The sequence below is a fragment of the Carassius carassius genome, chromosome 20 (genome assembly GCF_963082965.1).
Source record: "Carassius carassius chromosome 20, fCarCar2.1, whole genome shotgun sequence".
Classification (NCBI taxonomy): domain Eukaryota; kingdom Metazoa; phylum Chordata; class Actinopteri; order Cypriniformes; family Cyprinidae; genus Carassius; species Carassius carassius.
In genome coordinates, this window is record NC_081774.1 from 20696188 (window position 1) to 20715004 (window position 18817).

Below are 18817 nucleotides of genomic sequence, written 5' to 3' on the forward strand. Positions count from 1 at the left end.
ATTTCCCTTTCATCCACACTGTACAATGATTTACTTTTGAACTAAAATCAAACTCAAAGCTTCCTTTAGGCAGACCTCTCCCTTTAAAGTATGCGTGATCCAGGAATTGCACCCAGAAGTTTAAGTGAAATGAATATTAAGTGAGAAAAATGGAGGGCGGGGCTTGATTTTTGCACACATCCACACCAACTCTAGTCCGCAGCAGACTCAAGGTTCTGCTCAAACTCATATCATCCGATACTAAACTCCATATCGTGGAGGTAGCTAATTTTTAGACTTTGACTAAAAATAACAAAGACAAACCACTTTTTCCTATAGATTAACTTCCAGAGTCCAGTCGAAGCAGAATCAACTGTTCCAAGCAGTTCACAGTAGAGACGTTCCTAAAATGAATCAGAGATTTGAACAAACTGGTTGAGTGAATAATTCAATAACTCACTCAAAAAAACATTTAAGTGATTTGTTGCTTAAATAATCAGTGTTTTAAATGAATCAGTTAGATGAATAATTCAATGACTCATCTATAAAGATGTTTACATAATTTGCTCCTGAATTAATAAGCATTTTTTTAAATGAATTGGTTGGGTGAAAGATTCACTGATTCACTAACAACATAACCTGCAGAAATTCCCACCACTAATTCACAGGCCGACAGTCTTTTGTTATTATTATTATCATTACTATTAAAGTTTACATTTGCAATTCAGTAATTTTGTCTGTTTTCTAGGTTTAACAAATTTGAAATCTTTCCAACTATCCCCCAGGCTGAGAATCACCGAACAATTATCAGAGGAAGGAAGCATCAATTGCCATTTTAAAGCCCAATTATACTCATCTGATAAGGACTCAACAAAGTCTTTATCCACAGGTCAGCACTCATAAATGAACTCTATGTAGTCCACCTGAACAGGTTTTAGAGCTTTGAGGCGAAAGGAAATAAATAAACAGCTTGCCAGTACAAATCTGGCACACCTCCTGCAGCCCTTCGCCTGCGGCAACCACCTCCAAAGAAGAAGAGTGTGCGTGAGAAGTCGCTTTATTCTAAGAGGAGAGGGAATGAAAAGAAAAGCAAGCACTTCCAGATCTCTTTGTTTAGTCATAACGAATACCCCTGAATAATAGTCGCTCTCTCTCTTTCTCACTCTACCTCTGTCTCACCTAGCATGAAGCACCAATCTTGCGCTAAATACTAACTTATTATAGTCATAATGAATGCAGCCACCAAATGAAAGGCCATTGTTCCAGGCAGGCATGTGACTTTTATTACTGCGAGTGATCAAAATCAGTTATTCAGCGTTGGGCGGGTTGAGGGGGAGCGAGCACAGAGGGAAGTTGTCAGTCAGAAGCCGAAAGAGGTCACAATGCAAACGGGGCGGTACATGATAATGAGGAGCTCTTTCCGATGCATGACTGATTAACGGGCAACGTAAAAATGAGTTGAACTTCAAATGCACTGAAAAAACACAGTTAATCCACGGAAGAAAGATCCGAAGCACAGAAACAATACAAGTACTGCCAACTCTCTTTAGCCTCTCTTTTCACATCTCTGTGGTTCCCAGACATTTTTAGTGATTACAGTAGTGTTTAACCCATTGTCTAAAGTAGAGTAATTATGGAGCGTGTATCCAGAGAACTTTACCCAGGGTGAAGTTTACCCTGGCAGTCCGCTGCTATCATACGCTCACCACAAGAGAGTTTACCACAGCCAATGCAACAGTCTAAAGCCAACTCTGAGGTTCAGCTCTGGGTCATGATCGTTGTGACAGATTTTTCCTCCGGTCCACAAACAAGAAGATTATTTGTTATTATTAGAACTAATGTGGGAGTTTATGACTGATGTAGCATTATTTGCATGTTTGTGGCATTGTAACTCATGCCTCTAACTTGCATTGCCTGTAGGGCACAACCCTTCAAAGCATACTTCAGAGGAGCATGTGACCAGAAAACCAAGAATACATCACTAGGCTTGCTGAATATAATGGTGCACCGTTTAAAGCATGCAAATACTTTGTTACATACACTATAAATAACCCTGATTTTCATAAATCTCAAATGAGAGCAAACGGTGTGGAGATGGAACCATTAGACTGATATATATAAATATACAAACATGCATTTGTAAAAAGTTAAAGCAATAACGTCAACATCTTATACACTCAGATACATTTTAAAGGAAGTTTCAAAGGAAGTCTCAACTGTAATAAAGGCTAAACACCCAGAAGATGATTTAAGTGACACAGCTGACATTATTATTACTGTAAAATAGGTACAAGCTGAGACATGATAAGAGCTGAGCTGGAAAAGCATGAAATTCTACCAGTATTTCATCCTCTGCAAAATCCTTTTCATTAAAGGCAACTGCTTTTACCTTCACTTTAAAGTTGCCTAATTTGTTCTATATAGTATGTTTTATTATTTAAGTATGCATTAAAAAAAGACATAAATGTGTAATTACACAAAACTATATATAATAGTATAATTAGAAGTTAATTTTCATATTTTACTAAATTACAAATGTATTTCTTGTGATACTTTTATTTGTATGCACCGCTAATATATATTATTGTAAATAAACAAATAAATTCAGTTTTTTTTATATGCATCAAAGAATCCTACATATATATATATTGTTGTGATTACTGATAATAATAATAATCATAAATGAAAATTCAGCTCAGCCAATATAATCAATTAAATATGAAATATTTTAAAATATATTAAATAGACAAATGTAATACTATTTCATAATATATGACTGATTTACTGCATTTTTGAGCAAATGAATGCAGCCTTTCTTGAGCATAAGAGACTTCTTTAATAAACATTACAAAATCATACCAATCTCAAACTTGTGAACGGTGGTGTTTCTGTGATCTTGCTTAAAGTTTTTCTTTTCTTCACTGCTTTATTGGTGTTTAGATGAAACCTCATTCCAAAGAAATTCAGAGGTACAGCCAAAGCAAGTCTGAATGTTCCAAAAGGGACTGTTGGCTCAGCTATCAACAACAGAAAGCTACATAAATCACCCAGACAATGACTGAAAGGTTGTGCCTCACACTCTCAGTGTGAATAAGCAGATCTGTGAGAGAAGCACAGCAAGGCCAAGATCTTTTTGTGAGATATACAAAGTGCAGTAGTGGGGAATGTAGTAAAGGTGCAGCAGTCAACCATATCAAGAGCTCTGCATAACACTGGCCTTTAAAAGTGGGTGGCACAATAGAGGCCATCACTCAAATAACTGAAATAGTCTATGGCATTCAAGAGAACCATTAACTATAACAGAGCTCAAAATGTAAGATTTTATGGTTAAATGACACAACAATCAAATCAATATATGCTGCACAGATTTTACACAACACAGCATCAAGAAGTGTGACTAATCCTTCTCTACTAAACCAACCAGAAGAACAGCAAATCTGCCAGGATAAATGGGTTAAATTCACACCTGTCAGTTCTGCAATGATATATACGCTTATCCCAACATACAAAGCCTAATGCATCATATTTGATTCATACATTTATAATGCATCTAAATTACCAGCATGATCAAAACTTTGCTGAAGAACCTGCCGTGCACAGTCTGCTTTATGCACTCTGAATGATATAGTATTTATACCTAATTGGCAGGTAAAAGGTCTTTTAATATGATAATGAATACTTGGACTAAAGCAACTTTAATTTGATTATCTTCTGTTGTTAAATGTAAATACCTGTATCAAATATGATACAACAGGCTTTTGAGGAACATTTATTTATAAATCTCTGCATTGCATTATGTTTTGACCCCCGAAGTAAAAAAAAATAATAATAATAATAATTATATATATATATACACACACATATATATACACATATATATATATATATATATATACATATATACACACATATATATATATATATATATATATATACATATATATATATATATATATATATATATATAAACATATACATATACATATATATACATATATATATATATATATATCAAAAAGACTAAATTGCATATTTTGATCAGTGTTTTTTCCTCTTCAAGTATGAGTTTCATATTTTCATATATCATATTATTATGAGCTATATGAGCTGAAGTATTAAATGTAATACACAACAAAAAACACACATGCAAACTTTTTTTTTGTCTTAAAGCTCAATAAACTGTTCATTTTAAAAACAAAAATCTAATATCTAATATCAAAATGTGAGGACTAAATACTAGCAGTATATTTTAGAGTTTCTTTTAAATAATAACTCTGGAGAGGATTAAGGGTCTTATGTGACTCTAAACGGGGTTTCCTAATGCTAATAATATGATGCAAGATGTCTGTAATCCAGTCTGAATTCATCCAAAGGCTATTCCATGCATCAAGTTCTGTCTTATTCTGCCTTGCATAACTTTAGTAAAGAAGTGAACACAAAAGGGCCAATCAAAATAACCCTTCTGCTGGATGTTTTAACTTACCTCATAACATAATCATAGTTCAGACTTAAAATGATCATCAGTGCCTATAAAACCTTGTCAATGCAAAAACTAACAAGCACCTGCAAGCAAACATTCACAATGACTGTCTGAGTCTCCTATTAATATATAATTCATAATGAGTGAAAAATATTATGCAATAATTAGTTAACATTTCAATAAAAGAAAGGAAGTGAACAAATTATATGACAGGAATCAACAGCTACTGCTGTAGGGAGGAGTGATAAACTATCAGGACTAATCATTCTATTAAATAAGAGGCAACACTGCCTAAAACCAACATCATTTTCATGCCTGTTCAGACCTGATCAGAGCAACACAACACACCGCAAATCTTCAGTTCATGGTGTCAGGAAAGTGCACCAACCATCTGCAGACACTAGACTTCAATGCATTGCACAACTCCTTAGCAACAACCGACAAGTTAAGGCACAGTCTCTAGAGGGGTGAATGCAGATAAGCTGTTGGCAGCATGTGAGGAGAAGTACAGTATGTCCCAATGGTGCATGCTTGCTCCTCACTGATGATTACATCAAACCCTTTGGCTGAAAGACGCTTAGTGGGATTCAATTCAAATTAATGAATCATTGCATTCAATGGAAAATGACAGATCTAAGAGTATTGGATAATAAGCTCTCACTGCATCAGTGGTTAAATAATCTAAATGAACTGAATGGGAATTATGGCAACATTTGGTTTTGCTATGTGTGTTTTTCTGTTGATATGAGATTTGAAGAGAACAGTCAGGTTCATCAAACTCAAAAGAGAGACTGAGCTTACCCGGGGAAGAACTGGCGACGGTCTTAATCTCTGGAGACAAACAAAAAGGAAACATATACAACAACATTTCAAGGTGTGTCGTGAATTAAACTACCAACAATTCTGTACAAAACCGAGGCATTAGCCTTACGGCAAACTGTTGACATTAATGCAAACAACAGGGAACTGGTACAGTATTACTGGAACAATCATATTTAATGTTTAATTAGGGTGAGGTAAACAAGATTTTCTTAGCGCATGGCCCTCACCTTTAATATCATGACTTCTTATGAGGTTAAACAGGTATTTTAGTTAAAAGTAATGCTACCAAATAAACATGAAAGAGAAAACTCTAACCCATGGTGCTTGTTTAAAGCTACTGTTTCTTGTGCAATTTTTGTTTGGTCATAAATGTCTTAATAAATACATGACTTTGTTTGATCTACTAGCCAGCCATATGGTTCTCTACCATTAAAAAAAACTCCTGCTGATGTTTAATGCCAGTGTTCACTCTTTACAAACAAAACAATTAAAACCAGTTCAAGGTTGTGCTGTGACCTCAGACAGCCGGTTTGGTTTCATTACAAGGTACACTATTTATATCATCTTTTACTAAACCAGATTAAGTTGTCAGATTTGATCCATTCTAAACCATTAATACATTTTGAAGCCACATATGAATAGGATCGCTGAAGGTCTTTGAAATGATAGTGCCTACCAAAAAATAACTAATAATACACACTCCAGTCTTTTATTCCCTAAATAGTCCAAGAAATGACTTTGTTGCTGATGTTTGGGCATGCAGAGGTTCTAGCTACACCTTGCTTAGAATAAAAGATGCTAAAACCCAGATAAACCCCTTACATGTCATAAACTGCAAATTGGTAGCCTTTCAAAGGCTGGTAGAGGGATTGCGCAATTGTTTCAGTGCCCTGAGAAAAACACAGCACTTTTGGAACAGGTTCAAGGATTTGGCTGCATTTTAACAGGCAAATACTGAGATAATGTAAGAAATGGGTCTTATCGAACTGAAAAGTGAGTGTTACTTAATTGGAAGTTGCTTGTTTTGTCCTATAATCAGGCTGAAGGAGATCAAACCAGTTATGATTTAATCAAGGACAGTAATCAGTATGATTACATTTGCCCCTTACAATTTTTGGGAGATAAACCTTTCAACTGCATCATACCATAATATGACTGGGGTATACAAAGGGTGAGATTTAGGGAAAGGGTTGGGTAGTTAAATACTGATGAGCTTAACAGACCCCCTGGGTTAGAGCAGGTGGAGGGTCTGACTCCACTCAAAGCACTTTTAACTTTCTGACTGGGAGGGACTCTACAGTGAAGCAAACCTTCCCCATCTGTTATGAACAAGACTATATTCTAAATCAGTCGTTCTCAACCAGGGGGCCCAGTCTCACTAGGGGGTCTCTGCAAACTTCCAGGGGGGCCTCAGTATATCATAAGTTCAATTAAAATAGTTTTAATTAAAATGCTTAGATAAGACTGAAAACCCATGTCTTATATAATAATTATATCTACACTCTTTATGACCACATATTATATGATTTCTACTTTTAACATGTGTACTTTTAAAAATAATTAATTAATTAAATTAATATAATTTAAATAAACATTCTACATGAATGGATGAATAGATAAATATACAAACAAACATGCTAACGGTAAAAAAATTAAATAAAATAAAAAACATATCTTATATATAAAGTCATTTCATTTTTTATTTTACATTTTTTTTCGGGAAACAAGACTTAACATTCTATCTATGCTGTTTTCCTTTACAAGTTTTTCCTTTTTTTTTTTTAAGAGTGTTCAGATATTTGTTTTGGAAAACATGACACATATTCCGAGTAAAATATTTATATTTTGTGGGTCATCGTTCCATGTTGTACTTTCAAATGTAATATGCCTTACCTGACACAACTTTACTACTGTCCAACAAAATATGTACGCGGAGAGGGAGAACTTCGCTCTCATGTATCTCTCCGGTAAACAGGCGAGGTGCATCTGCACCTCATCCAGTCCTCCGTCTCCAGAACGCTCCGGTTCACAGCCCTGCGTCCCAGTACCGTTCCCATCGCCTGCCTCTTCCATGTTTACAAATATTTTAACAAGTTTATCAGTCCTTTAGGACAGGCCAAGCGTTTTAACTGTACCTGTCTGCTTCATGTTGGTTGTTATAAAGTCCGCTGAATGTCACAAAAGGCAAAGGCTCTTGAACAGTGCATGACATTTGTGAGTACTCAACCGCTGGTGATAGTGCAACGTTTATTTTACCGCTGTCAATAGTTTACGCATATTTTCCAGCTCCGCGAAACGCGAGATTGACTTGTGACGCGGCGGTGTATAAAAAGCAGTGCAAAAGCCTTTGTGGTGTGGTATAACAAATTCCTCCGTCCCACGTTGTTTGTCGGTGACAGTCGGGGGAAGAGGAGTAAGAGTTTCACATCCAACACATCCTCCGTCTACAGTATATGAGCGACGCGACGCGACAAACCTGAACGCGCCAACCAAGTCGCGAATTTGTGTACATGTCGAGCTATCGGAGTAGTGGCTGGAATTCTGACGTCAACGCCCAGTGTACCAATCAAAAAGTTTGTTTACGCGAGCAACGCGACGCGACAAACTACAACGCTCACATTAAGATCAGTGAAATTATCTATGTACGTTCATTTGCACTGTAAACAACTTAAGTGTAGACACAGATGTGAATTATATGAGGTCAGTTGCATATTTTAAGCATTTACTTTTAATATTAGATCATTTATTACGGTCAAGAAATGCAGTATCAGATTTACACACCCAAGGACCCTCATCCAGACAGGGACCAGCAATATAAAACAGATTATAAAACAATAAATATTATTATTAAATTGTTTAATAAGATCAAAATCATTGTGTTAAAGGAATAGTTCACATGAATATGAAAATTCTCTGAAATTTACTCACCCGGCCTCAGGTTGTACAACATGATGTAGATAAGATTGTTTCTTCATCTAAATAGATTTGGAGAATTTTAGCTTTGCATTACTTACTAATAGAACCTCTGCAGTGAATGGATGCCTTCAGAATTTGACTCCAAACAGCTGATACAAAAATCACAATAATCCACAAATAATCTACACAACTAGCTGATCAGTTAATGCATTTCAAGCACCAAGTTGTGTGTTCATAATTAAATTTATCATTAAGGAGTTTTAACTGTAGAACTGCCCAAAATGCCAGACCAGTCCATAATAATGCTTCCTGTAGTGAAAATGTCCACCCCATTTTGTCCTCTAACATCAAAATACACCAAAATATTTACTGTTTTGGATTGTTTTCAATCCAAATCACTTGATCCGTGCATATATATCTCCTGATTCAGATGAAATTACTTTTCCAATGGAGAAAGCATATTAAACTGTTTGAAGGTAAAAACATCTTAATGATGGTTTTGCTTGCTACAAACATGCATCTTTCTTCTCTTCATAAGATTTTTATTGATGGACTGGAGTCATGTGGATTATTTAAGGATTATTGTGATGTTTTCAACAGCTGTTTGAACTTTATTTCTGATGGCACCCATTCACTGCAGAGGATTCATTGGTAATGTAATGCCAAATCTCTCCAAATCTGTCCATATGAAGAAACAAACTAAATTTTCAATTTTGGGGGGTGAACTATTCCTTTATCTTGCATGTCATACTGACCCCTGATGTATCTTCACAGACCCCTGGTAGAAACCCCTGGCCATAAAACATTAAGCTCTTTATTGTATTATATTGACATTATTGTGTAATCCATTTAGAGAAAAAGCCTTAAATCAATTGCTCTGTGAGGAGAGAGTCATTTTTTACACCCACATTCAATCACAGACTTGTTGACGTGATTTTGTCTTAAAGCACAGGCGGCGCCAGGCCTGATACAGGGCTCTATTCAGTCACTCTGTTGTTTGCTTTGCTATTGTTCTGTCGATTAAGCAACGTCTGAGCTACAGTCAATACGTACATTGCTGACACCTCAGCTCAGAGTGACCTGAGTGTGAAATCAACCATGAGTACACCACAAATAAAAAAAGCTGTAATTTAAATGCACATGGATTCATAAATACGTTTTTATTAATACTCAGTGACAAAGGCAAGTACATCAATATATATATTGCACAGAACTACGATAATTGTCAGCTGCCCTGTCTTGAAAAGAATATAATGGCACTAAGAGGTGACAAAATAACCTAATTACTATTCCATTCCAACAAAATCAACACTTTACATAGTTTATATTGTCTACAGATTCATGCAACACATTCGTTTTGCAATATAGTCATTCATATTATTAGGATATTGTCAGTGGTTCAAGCCTTTCATGCTATTATCTGTTATCGAATTCTTGGATTTTGACACAGCTTGTCCTGAGAAGTAATATAATTACATTTGTACATTGAATACAGCACAGATAAAACAACTTCCCTAATTATATCAAATAATATGAGGAAAAAGTAAGCTATCTGAAAAGCTTCTGCTCAGTGCTTACATTTTTAACTGTCAATGTCAAACTAGAGTGCTTTTATTGAGGATTATCATTGCATTCATTACTGACACCAACTCTGTACCAGATGTTGTTATGGCTGATGCTGATCTAATGGAAAACAGGTTGAGGCCCTGAAATATAATACTTTACTAATAGCTGCTCAGGTTATAGCAGAAAGGGCTTCTTCGAAATGACCCTTTGGCTTACATTTGTTTAGAGCAAGGATTGCGTGCATACAGTATATAGGCCACTTCTAAAGGTACAAATTCTTTGGTACCTGACTTTATCTTTTCAAATTTTGGTTTATTCATATTAGGGGTGGGTGATATGAACAAAATCTTATATCACGGTATGAGTAATTTTATTGCACGGTAACAATATATCACACTATAATTATTTTTGCTTTAAATGAGGTCTTTAGCTAATTTTTTTATATACCATAGAAATCTCATTTATACTTCAATATAAAAAACTAATACTAACCTACATTAAAAAAAAATAAAAATAAAAAACAACCTCAGTGATTAAATAAGAAATTAAGGACAAAAAAAAACTACAGAAGAACAATCGAATAAAAATGCTACATTGTATAATCAAATAAATAAAACACTGCATATTCTTCACTATTGTAAATTAAATATATATTTCTTCTTATTAAAGTTACAAAAGTGATGTAATCAAAATCAGAGAGAGATTTTCTCTCCTGTTGTTTGATTAACATGAATGACAGACAGCGGGAATATTAGACTGCTGTCACTTTAAGAGCTGCCCGGATCCAATATACTGTTACACATGTGCTTTCTTTCTCAGCTGTTTGCTTTTCACTTAAGAACTAAATTACAGTTTATGTTAATGAGGATACTTGCAAAGACGGCATTTTGATACATACAAGTGTGTGTATTTAACTGTTCCAGGCCTATAAAATAGCAAAAATAACTCCATTTAATACTTACTTTATGAGCATTATCTTCATGTGCCCATTTCTGAGAGTGCTTATTATCACTTGTTTTTAAACTGCAATGCGTGCAAACGATAAGTTTTAATGACCATGTAGTACAGCAACATCACATGAGCACGTCACTGCAATAGAAATGATAGTCCAATATCTCTACAGATTGACACATTTCTACAGGTTAGTAGTGTCAACCGGTATATATCCCACCCCTAATTCATATATACATACATAACCATTAAGACCGTATATATAAATGACTCAAAGTTAAGTTCAGTGTTAACTGACCACCAAAATATAGTTGTACAGACTTCTATTTTTAAGCAGGTAACTGTGAGCTCAAAGATAGATGTGAAGACATGTATAGATTAATAGTCATACCATGGGTTTTATTTATGGGAATTCTGTTCAATAACAACCCTAGCTGGACTATTGCAGTCTAGGTTGAGTTGAAGTATTTAGCAAGTGAAAAAGGGACAGAATTGGCAAATTGACATTTCAAAGTGGACAAAGACGACAAATAAAAGTGCCACCTGCCTGCTTTGTGAAGAGGCCTACTATATGTATGAATGGACCCTTTTTGGGGGGCTCTCATCAATTCTGGTCACATCAGCCAGATCAGAGGCGTTCTTTCAAAGGGCTACTTTACCTCATTTATTCACTGATACACAATTAACCGTCTCTGTTTTGAACTTTAATTGGACAAATGAAAATGCAAAGTTGATTCCATTGCTATATCTCCAGCTGTCCCAATCCTTTCAAGAAACTGGCTGTTTGTCTTCCAAACTCCAGAATAGAGCTTTTCAAAAAGCTTGTCAGATTGTTTCGATACACAAAAACAAGCTAAAGTATAACTTACCACAATGTCAAATTCCATAACATTTTTAGGACAACAGTTTAAAATGTGTCCATTGGACATTAATAAAGTGTTACTGTAGTTATTGCAATAGTATGTACTGTCACTGATCCTTGGCTTGAAAACGCCAGCAATAAACTTGCAATAAAAAATAGCAGTGATTGCAGAAACACTTTGGAGAGAAAAAACACTGATATGACAGGTTTCAGAAAAATGACACTTTTCAAACAAACAGATCAACAGACCTGTTGTTGCTCCAGGCTGACAGCGTAGCATGCTGAGTTGACAGTAAAATGAGCAAACATGTCAGATTTCTTGCAGACGAAAGGTAGAGACTTTGACAGCTGGTCGAGAGGTCAGCTGACCGGAGGACTGAGGTACTGGATGAAATAAATGAGTTTGGGACAGTCAGGATCCACAAATTCAGAATCTGTAAAAACAAACTGTGAAAAAGATTCAATGTTTCAATGTGCTCTAAAATTGAATCTCACCAAGAAATATGTCATATCCCCCCCCCCCCCCCCAAAAAAAAACCCCCCCACATGAATAAGACTTAAAATAGAAATAAGAATATACATTTATAGATAAAGATGTGTATTTTTACATTATTTCTAAAAAAAATTGCATTCTCGTTAATCTGATATTAAATCTAATGATATACCATTAATCTGGTATAAAAATCTTCCTGTCAAAAAAAAAAAAAAAAAATAATATATATATATATATATATATATATATATATATATATATATATATATATATATATATATATATATTAATGAACATAAATTAAACAACAAATATTAAGATGTACCTGTTTACTTAGAATTTACTTTTCACTTAGAACTGAATTTTAAATGTAAATTATGTATAGTTTTTTTAATTATTATAATAATGAGAATTCAATTTATTTATTTATTTTTAATTATTTATTGGTTGGACTGTCAACAACAAGAATTGTTGCTTAATGTGCTTAAATGTCACAATAATAATAACAATAATAATAATGGTCCTAAAAAAAATTTGTTAATGCAAACTATGATGTTTAGACAGATCTTGTGACATTCACGCATACTGTGATCCTATAATTGTTCACAAAGTCTTTTAGTATCGGAAGTGAGTAAATTTCACTCCTGTCATTGCCAGTTATTTGAAGCAGCTGCACCAGATAAATTACTCTACTTTGAGGCAAATGTTTGTTTCCTTTAAGCATCAACCAGCTCAACAAGGCTTTAGCGTTCCAGCAGTGCAGTCGTTTCCCTTTCTATCTTAGTGTCCTGCACAAATAGCTAATTCCATCCCTCAATATTGACAGTCCCCCATTGTGTCCCACGTCACTGGACTAAATCGTCCGTAGAGTCATGAAACCAAACTAACAGCATGAGGCTTATTCCCTAAGCCAGAAAACAGAACAGAGTCCTGTTCAGCATCACCTCTCTCAATAGGCAGCAGTCTGCCAGCTCTATACATCTGCTCTGTAGTGGCTCCGGGGTTGCTAAGAACACTCCCAGGAGCACACTGATGGATTATAGACCAGTCAAAGCCAACATGAACCCCTTCCCCTCTGGCTGCAAGCCGAACTGCTGGAGAGCAGCATCAGATGAGACAAGCATGCATAGAAAATGTCCTGCTCTGATGAAAAATAATGTATGAGGAAATACAGACAGGCTTAGTTTGATTCTGGTGAAGAAATGCAGGTGGTTTATACATTCTGTTCAATCTCACACAGTGTTTTCAGAACTCATGCAAAGGGTTGTGATATGTCTATACTGCCACATAGTGGCCAAACTACGCTTTTACAGTGTAAAAAAAAACTTTTATCTGTAAACCTCTACATTTAATTAAAAACAAACATGTCAGCATCTATCACTACATAATAAAACATATTTGGCTGAACTGTGCCCCCCACCATACTGGCAAATCACTGGTGGCTTAGACTGAATTCACGCTTTCATATTTTCCAGATGTGCAGCAAACAGCTGTCTGTTGTGTGAAGATCCACTGAGAGCTGAGCAGGAAATAAAAGCATGTCAATAGACCATTCACTGCTCATGTCGAACCCTGTGACCATGATATAACCATCCAAAAGAAGCCGAGCAATATACCTCAGGCCACATTCAAATACATTTCTTGCTAAGGAAAACAAGCTTCACATTTTTATTGTACACTGATTTTGCAATCAGAAATACAAACTCTAAAAAAATAGAGAGAAAGTCCTTTCTCACACTCTTTGGATGTTGTCCTGGTTTTATTTGCTAATTTATCTTCTAAAGCAGCTCTGTTAAGAACAGGCACAGACTGATTAGAGTGAAAGGGAACTCAAAATGAGTTCAGTATCTATGCTCAGCATTTTTTGGTACACAGGCGAAGTAATAGTTAAAAGGCTTTAGAATAGCATTAGGCTGATTTGGTTCTTTACCATTTCCCAAAATTCCACATTATCTACAGTAACATTGCACCTAGACTACTGGTTCACTTCAAAGGGGACCAAAGGATGACTTAAAAATATATAATGTAGTCAAATTAAATATATATACACTTTTTTTCTCTCAATAAATATTATTTAAGATACATACAGAATTTTTTTTTATCTTAATTTAATATATCAACACTCTCAGGTTGAAAACAAGCAGCATTGTCATAATTATCGTATGACAATATCGTGTTGGACAATGGAGGGGACTTCAAGTCAAAAAGGTTGAGAACCACAGGGTTCACATGATAATCATACATAAATGCTTCTTAAGAGTAAATAAGTATGTAGCAACCTGCAATCACTGCTCTTGTGGTACCCACATTTTGGGGCCCCTTTTAGCAGCAGAAATGGCGTAAGCAGATTTGCAAAAAGGCTGTAAAATGTCCATCAAAAGTTTAGACATTTTAACTTTGAATCAAATTCTTTGTCAACAGGGCCAGACAGCCTTGTTAAATTATTAACAAGCTATTCTCCTCAGATTCCATTTGCTTTCAGTTCCACCGTTACCATTTTAAATAATTAATGACCCCAGGTCAGATGTGTTCTTTTAAGACAAAAAGTCCTAATCACTAAAAAAGATCTAAGCAAAATAAAACACAACTCCATATACCTAAAGAATATAAAACAATTACATGAAAGAATTACCTGCACCATCAAATCCTAAATCAGAAGCCTACGACACTAACTTCATTTCCACACTCATGCTGGTACACTGCCAATATACTGAGAGCTTTCCCATCTACAGTAAGTGCTGTTGCTATGGTTTCAAGATATCAGCTGAAATATAGAACAAGACAGATATGTAGTGAGGATATCTGACCTTGAAGCCCTATCAAATGCAGCTCTGCTATCCTTAGTGCTCATTAATTTACTCCAAACACTCTCGCCTGGAGAACTATAATTCTAAAGCTGCCAAGTAAGTGATTTATAAAGTAACAAATTCAGAGAGACAATGCTTATTGTAGATTTCAATGTATCCATATTAATGTATTTCAGCAGACAATGTGTAGCCATTTCAGATCTTTTTTGTGGAATAGTTTGCATGAGATTACTAATAATAGACCAAACGACTAAAACCCTCCCTCCTCCTAAAATCCTAATTACACATTCAGTCCATCAAAGCTTAGTGACTCACACACCAAACAACCTATAGATCAGAGTCTTCGAAGCACCTCTGCTGACACAGCTACAGCAAAATCATTCCCAGAAAGCCTTTTGAGACACAAACACTTCCCCTGACACAAGCACAAAACAGTGGCCACTGACTCCCTTATGATGTAATTAAAGAAGAGGTTTTAAAAGGCCCTGATCTGCAAAATGTGCTTCTGCGCTATAATTACCGGAAGTGTAGAAATTAACTGCTTTGAAAATGCTTTAAAGAAGACATTAGAAAATATTAAGTATTATGCTGTTGAACCGTTCCAATTTTCCCATTGTTTTTTTGTTATTATTGCATAATGATCTCCTCCTGCAACAGACAGCCTGTTACAGTACAGAATGCCAATTTGTTCACTTCTTGCCATTGTTTGTTATTGAACTAAAGGAGAAAGTGAGTATACCTGCAAGGCATGTGAGAATTTGACAGCAGGAGGAGGAACTAAGTGACATGTTTCCTCTGAGGCCTCACTAGCACAGGTGCTTGTCAAGCACCCCTACAGTCATTAATAATGAAACTTTTTTAGCATTATTTATTTATTTATTTTGCAATAAAACTGGAGTGATTTGGAAAGCTACAAATCAAGCAAATACATAATGTAAACTTACATATGCAGGTATATATATATGTGTGTGTGTGTGTGTGTGTGTGTGTGTGTGTGTGTGTGTGTGTGTGTGTGTGTGTGTGTGTGTGTGTGTGTGTGTGTGTGTGTGTGTGTGTGTGTGTGTGTGTGTGTGCAATACTTTATGCAGGACAAGACAGATTGTCCTTAACCATAAGTGTCAACACTTGAAATCTAGAGCTTAGAAAATTTACAAAAAAAAAAAAAAACATTATAATAATGAACTGGATAGTCCTGCAGTGAGGCAAGTGTCTAAATATATTTTAGACAGCAGATTGCCATTATTATATTATATTTAATGTCAAATGTTTTAATGAAAAAATTTGAATTTTAGCATAAACATTTTAAATAATTCTAACCGAATTTGGATGGATGAGTGGATGGATGAGACAGCACTGAAAAAACATAATTGTGCAAATATGTGCTAAGTCTTAATTAGATAAATCCAGCACCTGTTTCACTTCTTCATTCGGCATCTGCGTTCTACTTTCCTATCCCCTGGAAAGACACTGCATGATCCCTCACTATTCACAGCAGACTTCCTGTGATGCCGTAATCTATGCTTCTTTTTGGATGGGTTTCCCTCTTCCACCTTATCACGGTGGTCCTCTGAAAAGGCAGAGGACATGAGAGGAAGAGATGTAGGCCTGGTAGCTTGAGATACGTCTGCATCACCAGATTCAACATCAAATGGACCATGAGTTTCCAACACCAAATCATTGGAAGCATTGGTAGTGACAAGTTCCTCAGTCTCTAAAAGGTAAGGTTTCACATCTTCAGAAAAGCTGGACCTCCTCAAGCGATGTCTAGCCTGTAAGCCTCTCTCAGTAGTTGTCATTGGCTTTTTCTTGTGCTTTGACTTTAAGTATTTTTCAGACTGTTCTTTGTTCCTTTTTGCCCCTTGCTCAAGCACAAGTGCATCTCTTATCTCACAGCTTGAGTGAGCTTGAGTTAAATTGATTTTCATAAAAGACAGTTGACCAGCACACTGCTCAACAAGGGAAGCTATACTGATGTCACTTTTTATCCCGCAAGTGCTGGCTGGAGAGAGTAGGTCTCTGGTTAATGGCTGTGGAGTTGGAGTGGATCTGGGAAGACTGGCATGAGCCCAAAGGTCTGAAGTCTTGATATGCTCAATGAGGGACATACAAGAACGGCACAGGTGCATTTCTTTAGCTCCATTTTTCAGGGAATTTTTGCAAGATTCACAAAGAGAATCCTTGTTTATGGCCAACACAAACAAAGACCTTGTCCCAGAGCCAGGGGAGCTTACCACTGGGGACTGCAAATCTCCACCCGCAGTCGTAGGAGAGTCAATATTGAATATCCTGAAACACACACCACTCATTGGGGTCCTAGGCTGGCTCTCTGGAGAGGGCAAGGTTGACATCACTGTATTTGCATCATATTTTGAGGGCAGAACACCAACACTTTTTTGAATTGACTCTTTGAAATGAACAGTTTCTCCTCTACCGTTAACAGTTCTTGCTCCTTTTGTTGGTTTTCTAACCCTTGCTGACTGGGTTTCGCATCTCAGACATACATCTCTTGTATCTTCACTGTTCATTTTTGAAGATCTCAATTCTGTGGGGTTGTTTTTGTCTGTCCTATGCTTTAGCCAGTTAACTATACCCATAGCCATAGATATCTCAGTGTCACAAAGCTTTAGTAAGCAATCCTTCCCCATCCATTTACTTTGCAGAAGCTCTTGACCAACAAAGTCCTGAGCCAAAGGCGGGGCAAGATTCTCCTCTGCTCCAACATGGAAGCTGTACATGGACAATGGAAGATCACTGCACTGGCCAACAATGCTGTCTGTTAGATCGAGCTCATCATCCATCTCTGCCTCGCTGGGGTCACAGAATAGCTCATAAAGAGCATCTCCACTGTATGTGTCCCTAGGGAACTTACTGGAATGCACTGGAGTGAGGGTACTTCTGCTTTGGTCCTCAAAACCAGGAGAAACATAATCACAGTAGCCCTCATCACTGGTGTTCCCTTGGTTGTCACTTTTGGGTGTTATCACATCAGTATTCAATTCCCTGATTTCGGACTCTACAGGTTGTGTCGTATTTGCCGTTACATCTTCAGACTTGGTTGTGGAAGGAGATTTTGTGATAGGTGTTGTGGATTTTGTTGCATGTCCTGGTACTTTTGAACTTTGCCCTAATAGCAAAGTTCTGTTTAGGGTTTCCCACAACCCAAACATGTCCAGGACCTCAGCGTGAGCTGGAGAGGCCAGACATTCCTTACCTCCCTGGAAACCTGCAGTAGTAGGGCTTTGCTTTGGAGGTTCACGCTCTGGGCTAAGAACCCCCTCAGGTGATACAAGATCATCAGCAAATATCTCACCACAACCAGCCTGAGATCCAAAGCTTTTTAATGAAGCAGCATCTTCACAGACATTAGGACAGCATTCACTGGAAGAATCAGATGGAGTCTCACTGAGTTCGTCATTAAATCTGCTTCCTGCAGTGGTACGTTCTTTGTGCCTCACCGCCTTCCTCGTCTGTTTCAATGATGGAACATTTTCACCTACAACACGACATGGTGTACTTGGTGACATAGCTTTCTCGTGTTTGTGTCTTTTGTGAACAAACAAGTCCTTAATGGCCTTCCTAGGTTTCCTCAGGGAGATCCTCTTTTTAGGAATGGATTTGGCTATGCAGGGCACAAAGGGCACTTGAGGTGTTAGGTTACGGTAATCAATTATTTCACGACTGCTGCCAGATGCTTCCCGATTCTCACAAATCAACCTTAGAGGAGCCTCAAACCCTGAAAAGCTGACACTAGTCACCAGTTTATGGTGATGGCGCCAGTTAGTCCCATCTTTGTATCCAGGGCTCTCAGCTTGCTGCTGTCCCGTTCCTCTCACACAGTCATGGGTTCTGCTTCTTCTAAAAGAGCTACGGAGCCATCTGTGACCTTCTGAGAGAGTGTCTGGCACAGGCAGTGAGGATGGGCTTTCATCAGTACTGTGTGT

General features: G+C 36.6%; 2 protein-coding genes across 2 annotated transcripts in view; both read right to left on the reverse strand.

The window, feature by feature from the left end:
• Positions 1 to 7762, reverse strand: part of LOC132097017 (uncharacterized) — a 43701-nt gene extending 35939 nt beyond the window's left edge. Inside the window, exons 1-2 of the mRNA XM_059502678.1 lie at positions 7175 to 7762; positions 5261 to 5290 (exon numbers count right to left, since the gene is read on the reverse strand). Coding sequence (XP_059358661.1) covers positions 5261 to 5290; positions 7175 to 7354 — 210 coding nt within the window. The 5' untranslated portion in view covers positions 7355 to 7762. The remainder of the gene's footprint in view (positions 1 to 5260; positions 5291 to 7174) is intronic.
• Positions 7763 to 11636: 3874 nt separating this feature from the next.
• Positions 11637 to 18772, reverse strand: amer3 (APC membrane recruitment protein 3; the record flags this gene model as incomplete). The annotated part of the gene is made up of 2 exons (XM_059502679.1): positions 11637 to 12023; positions 16287 to 18772. A coding segment is annotated over one exon (2481 nt), but the record flags the coding sequence as incomplete, so codon positions are not given.
• Positions 18773 to 18817: the final 45 nt, after the last annotated feature.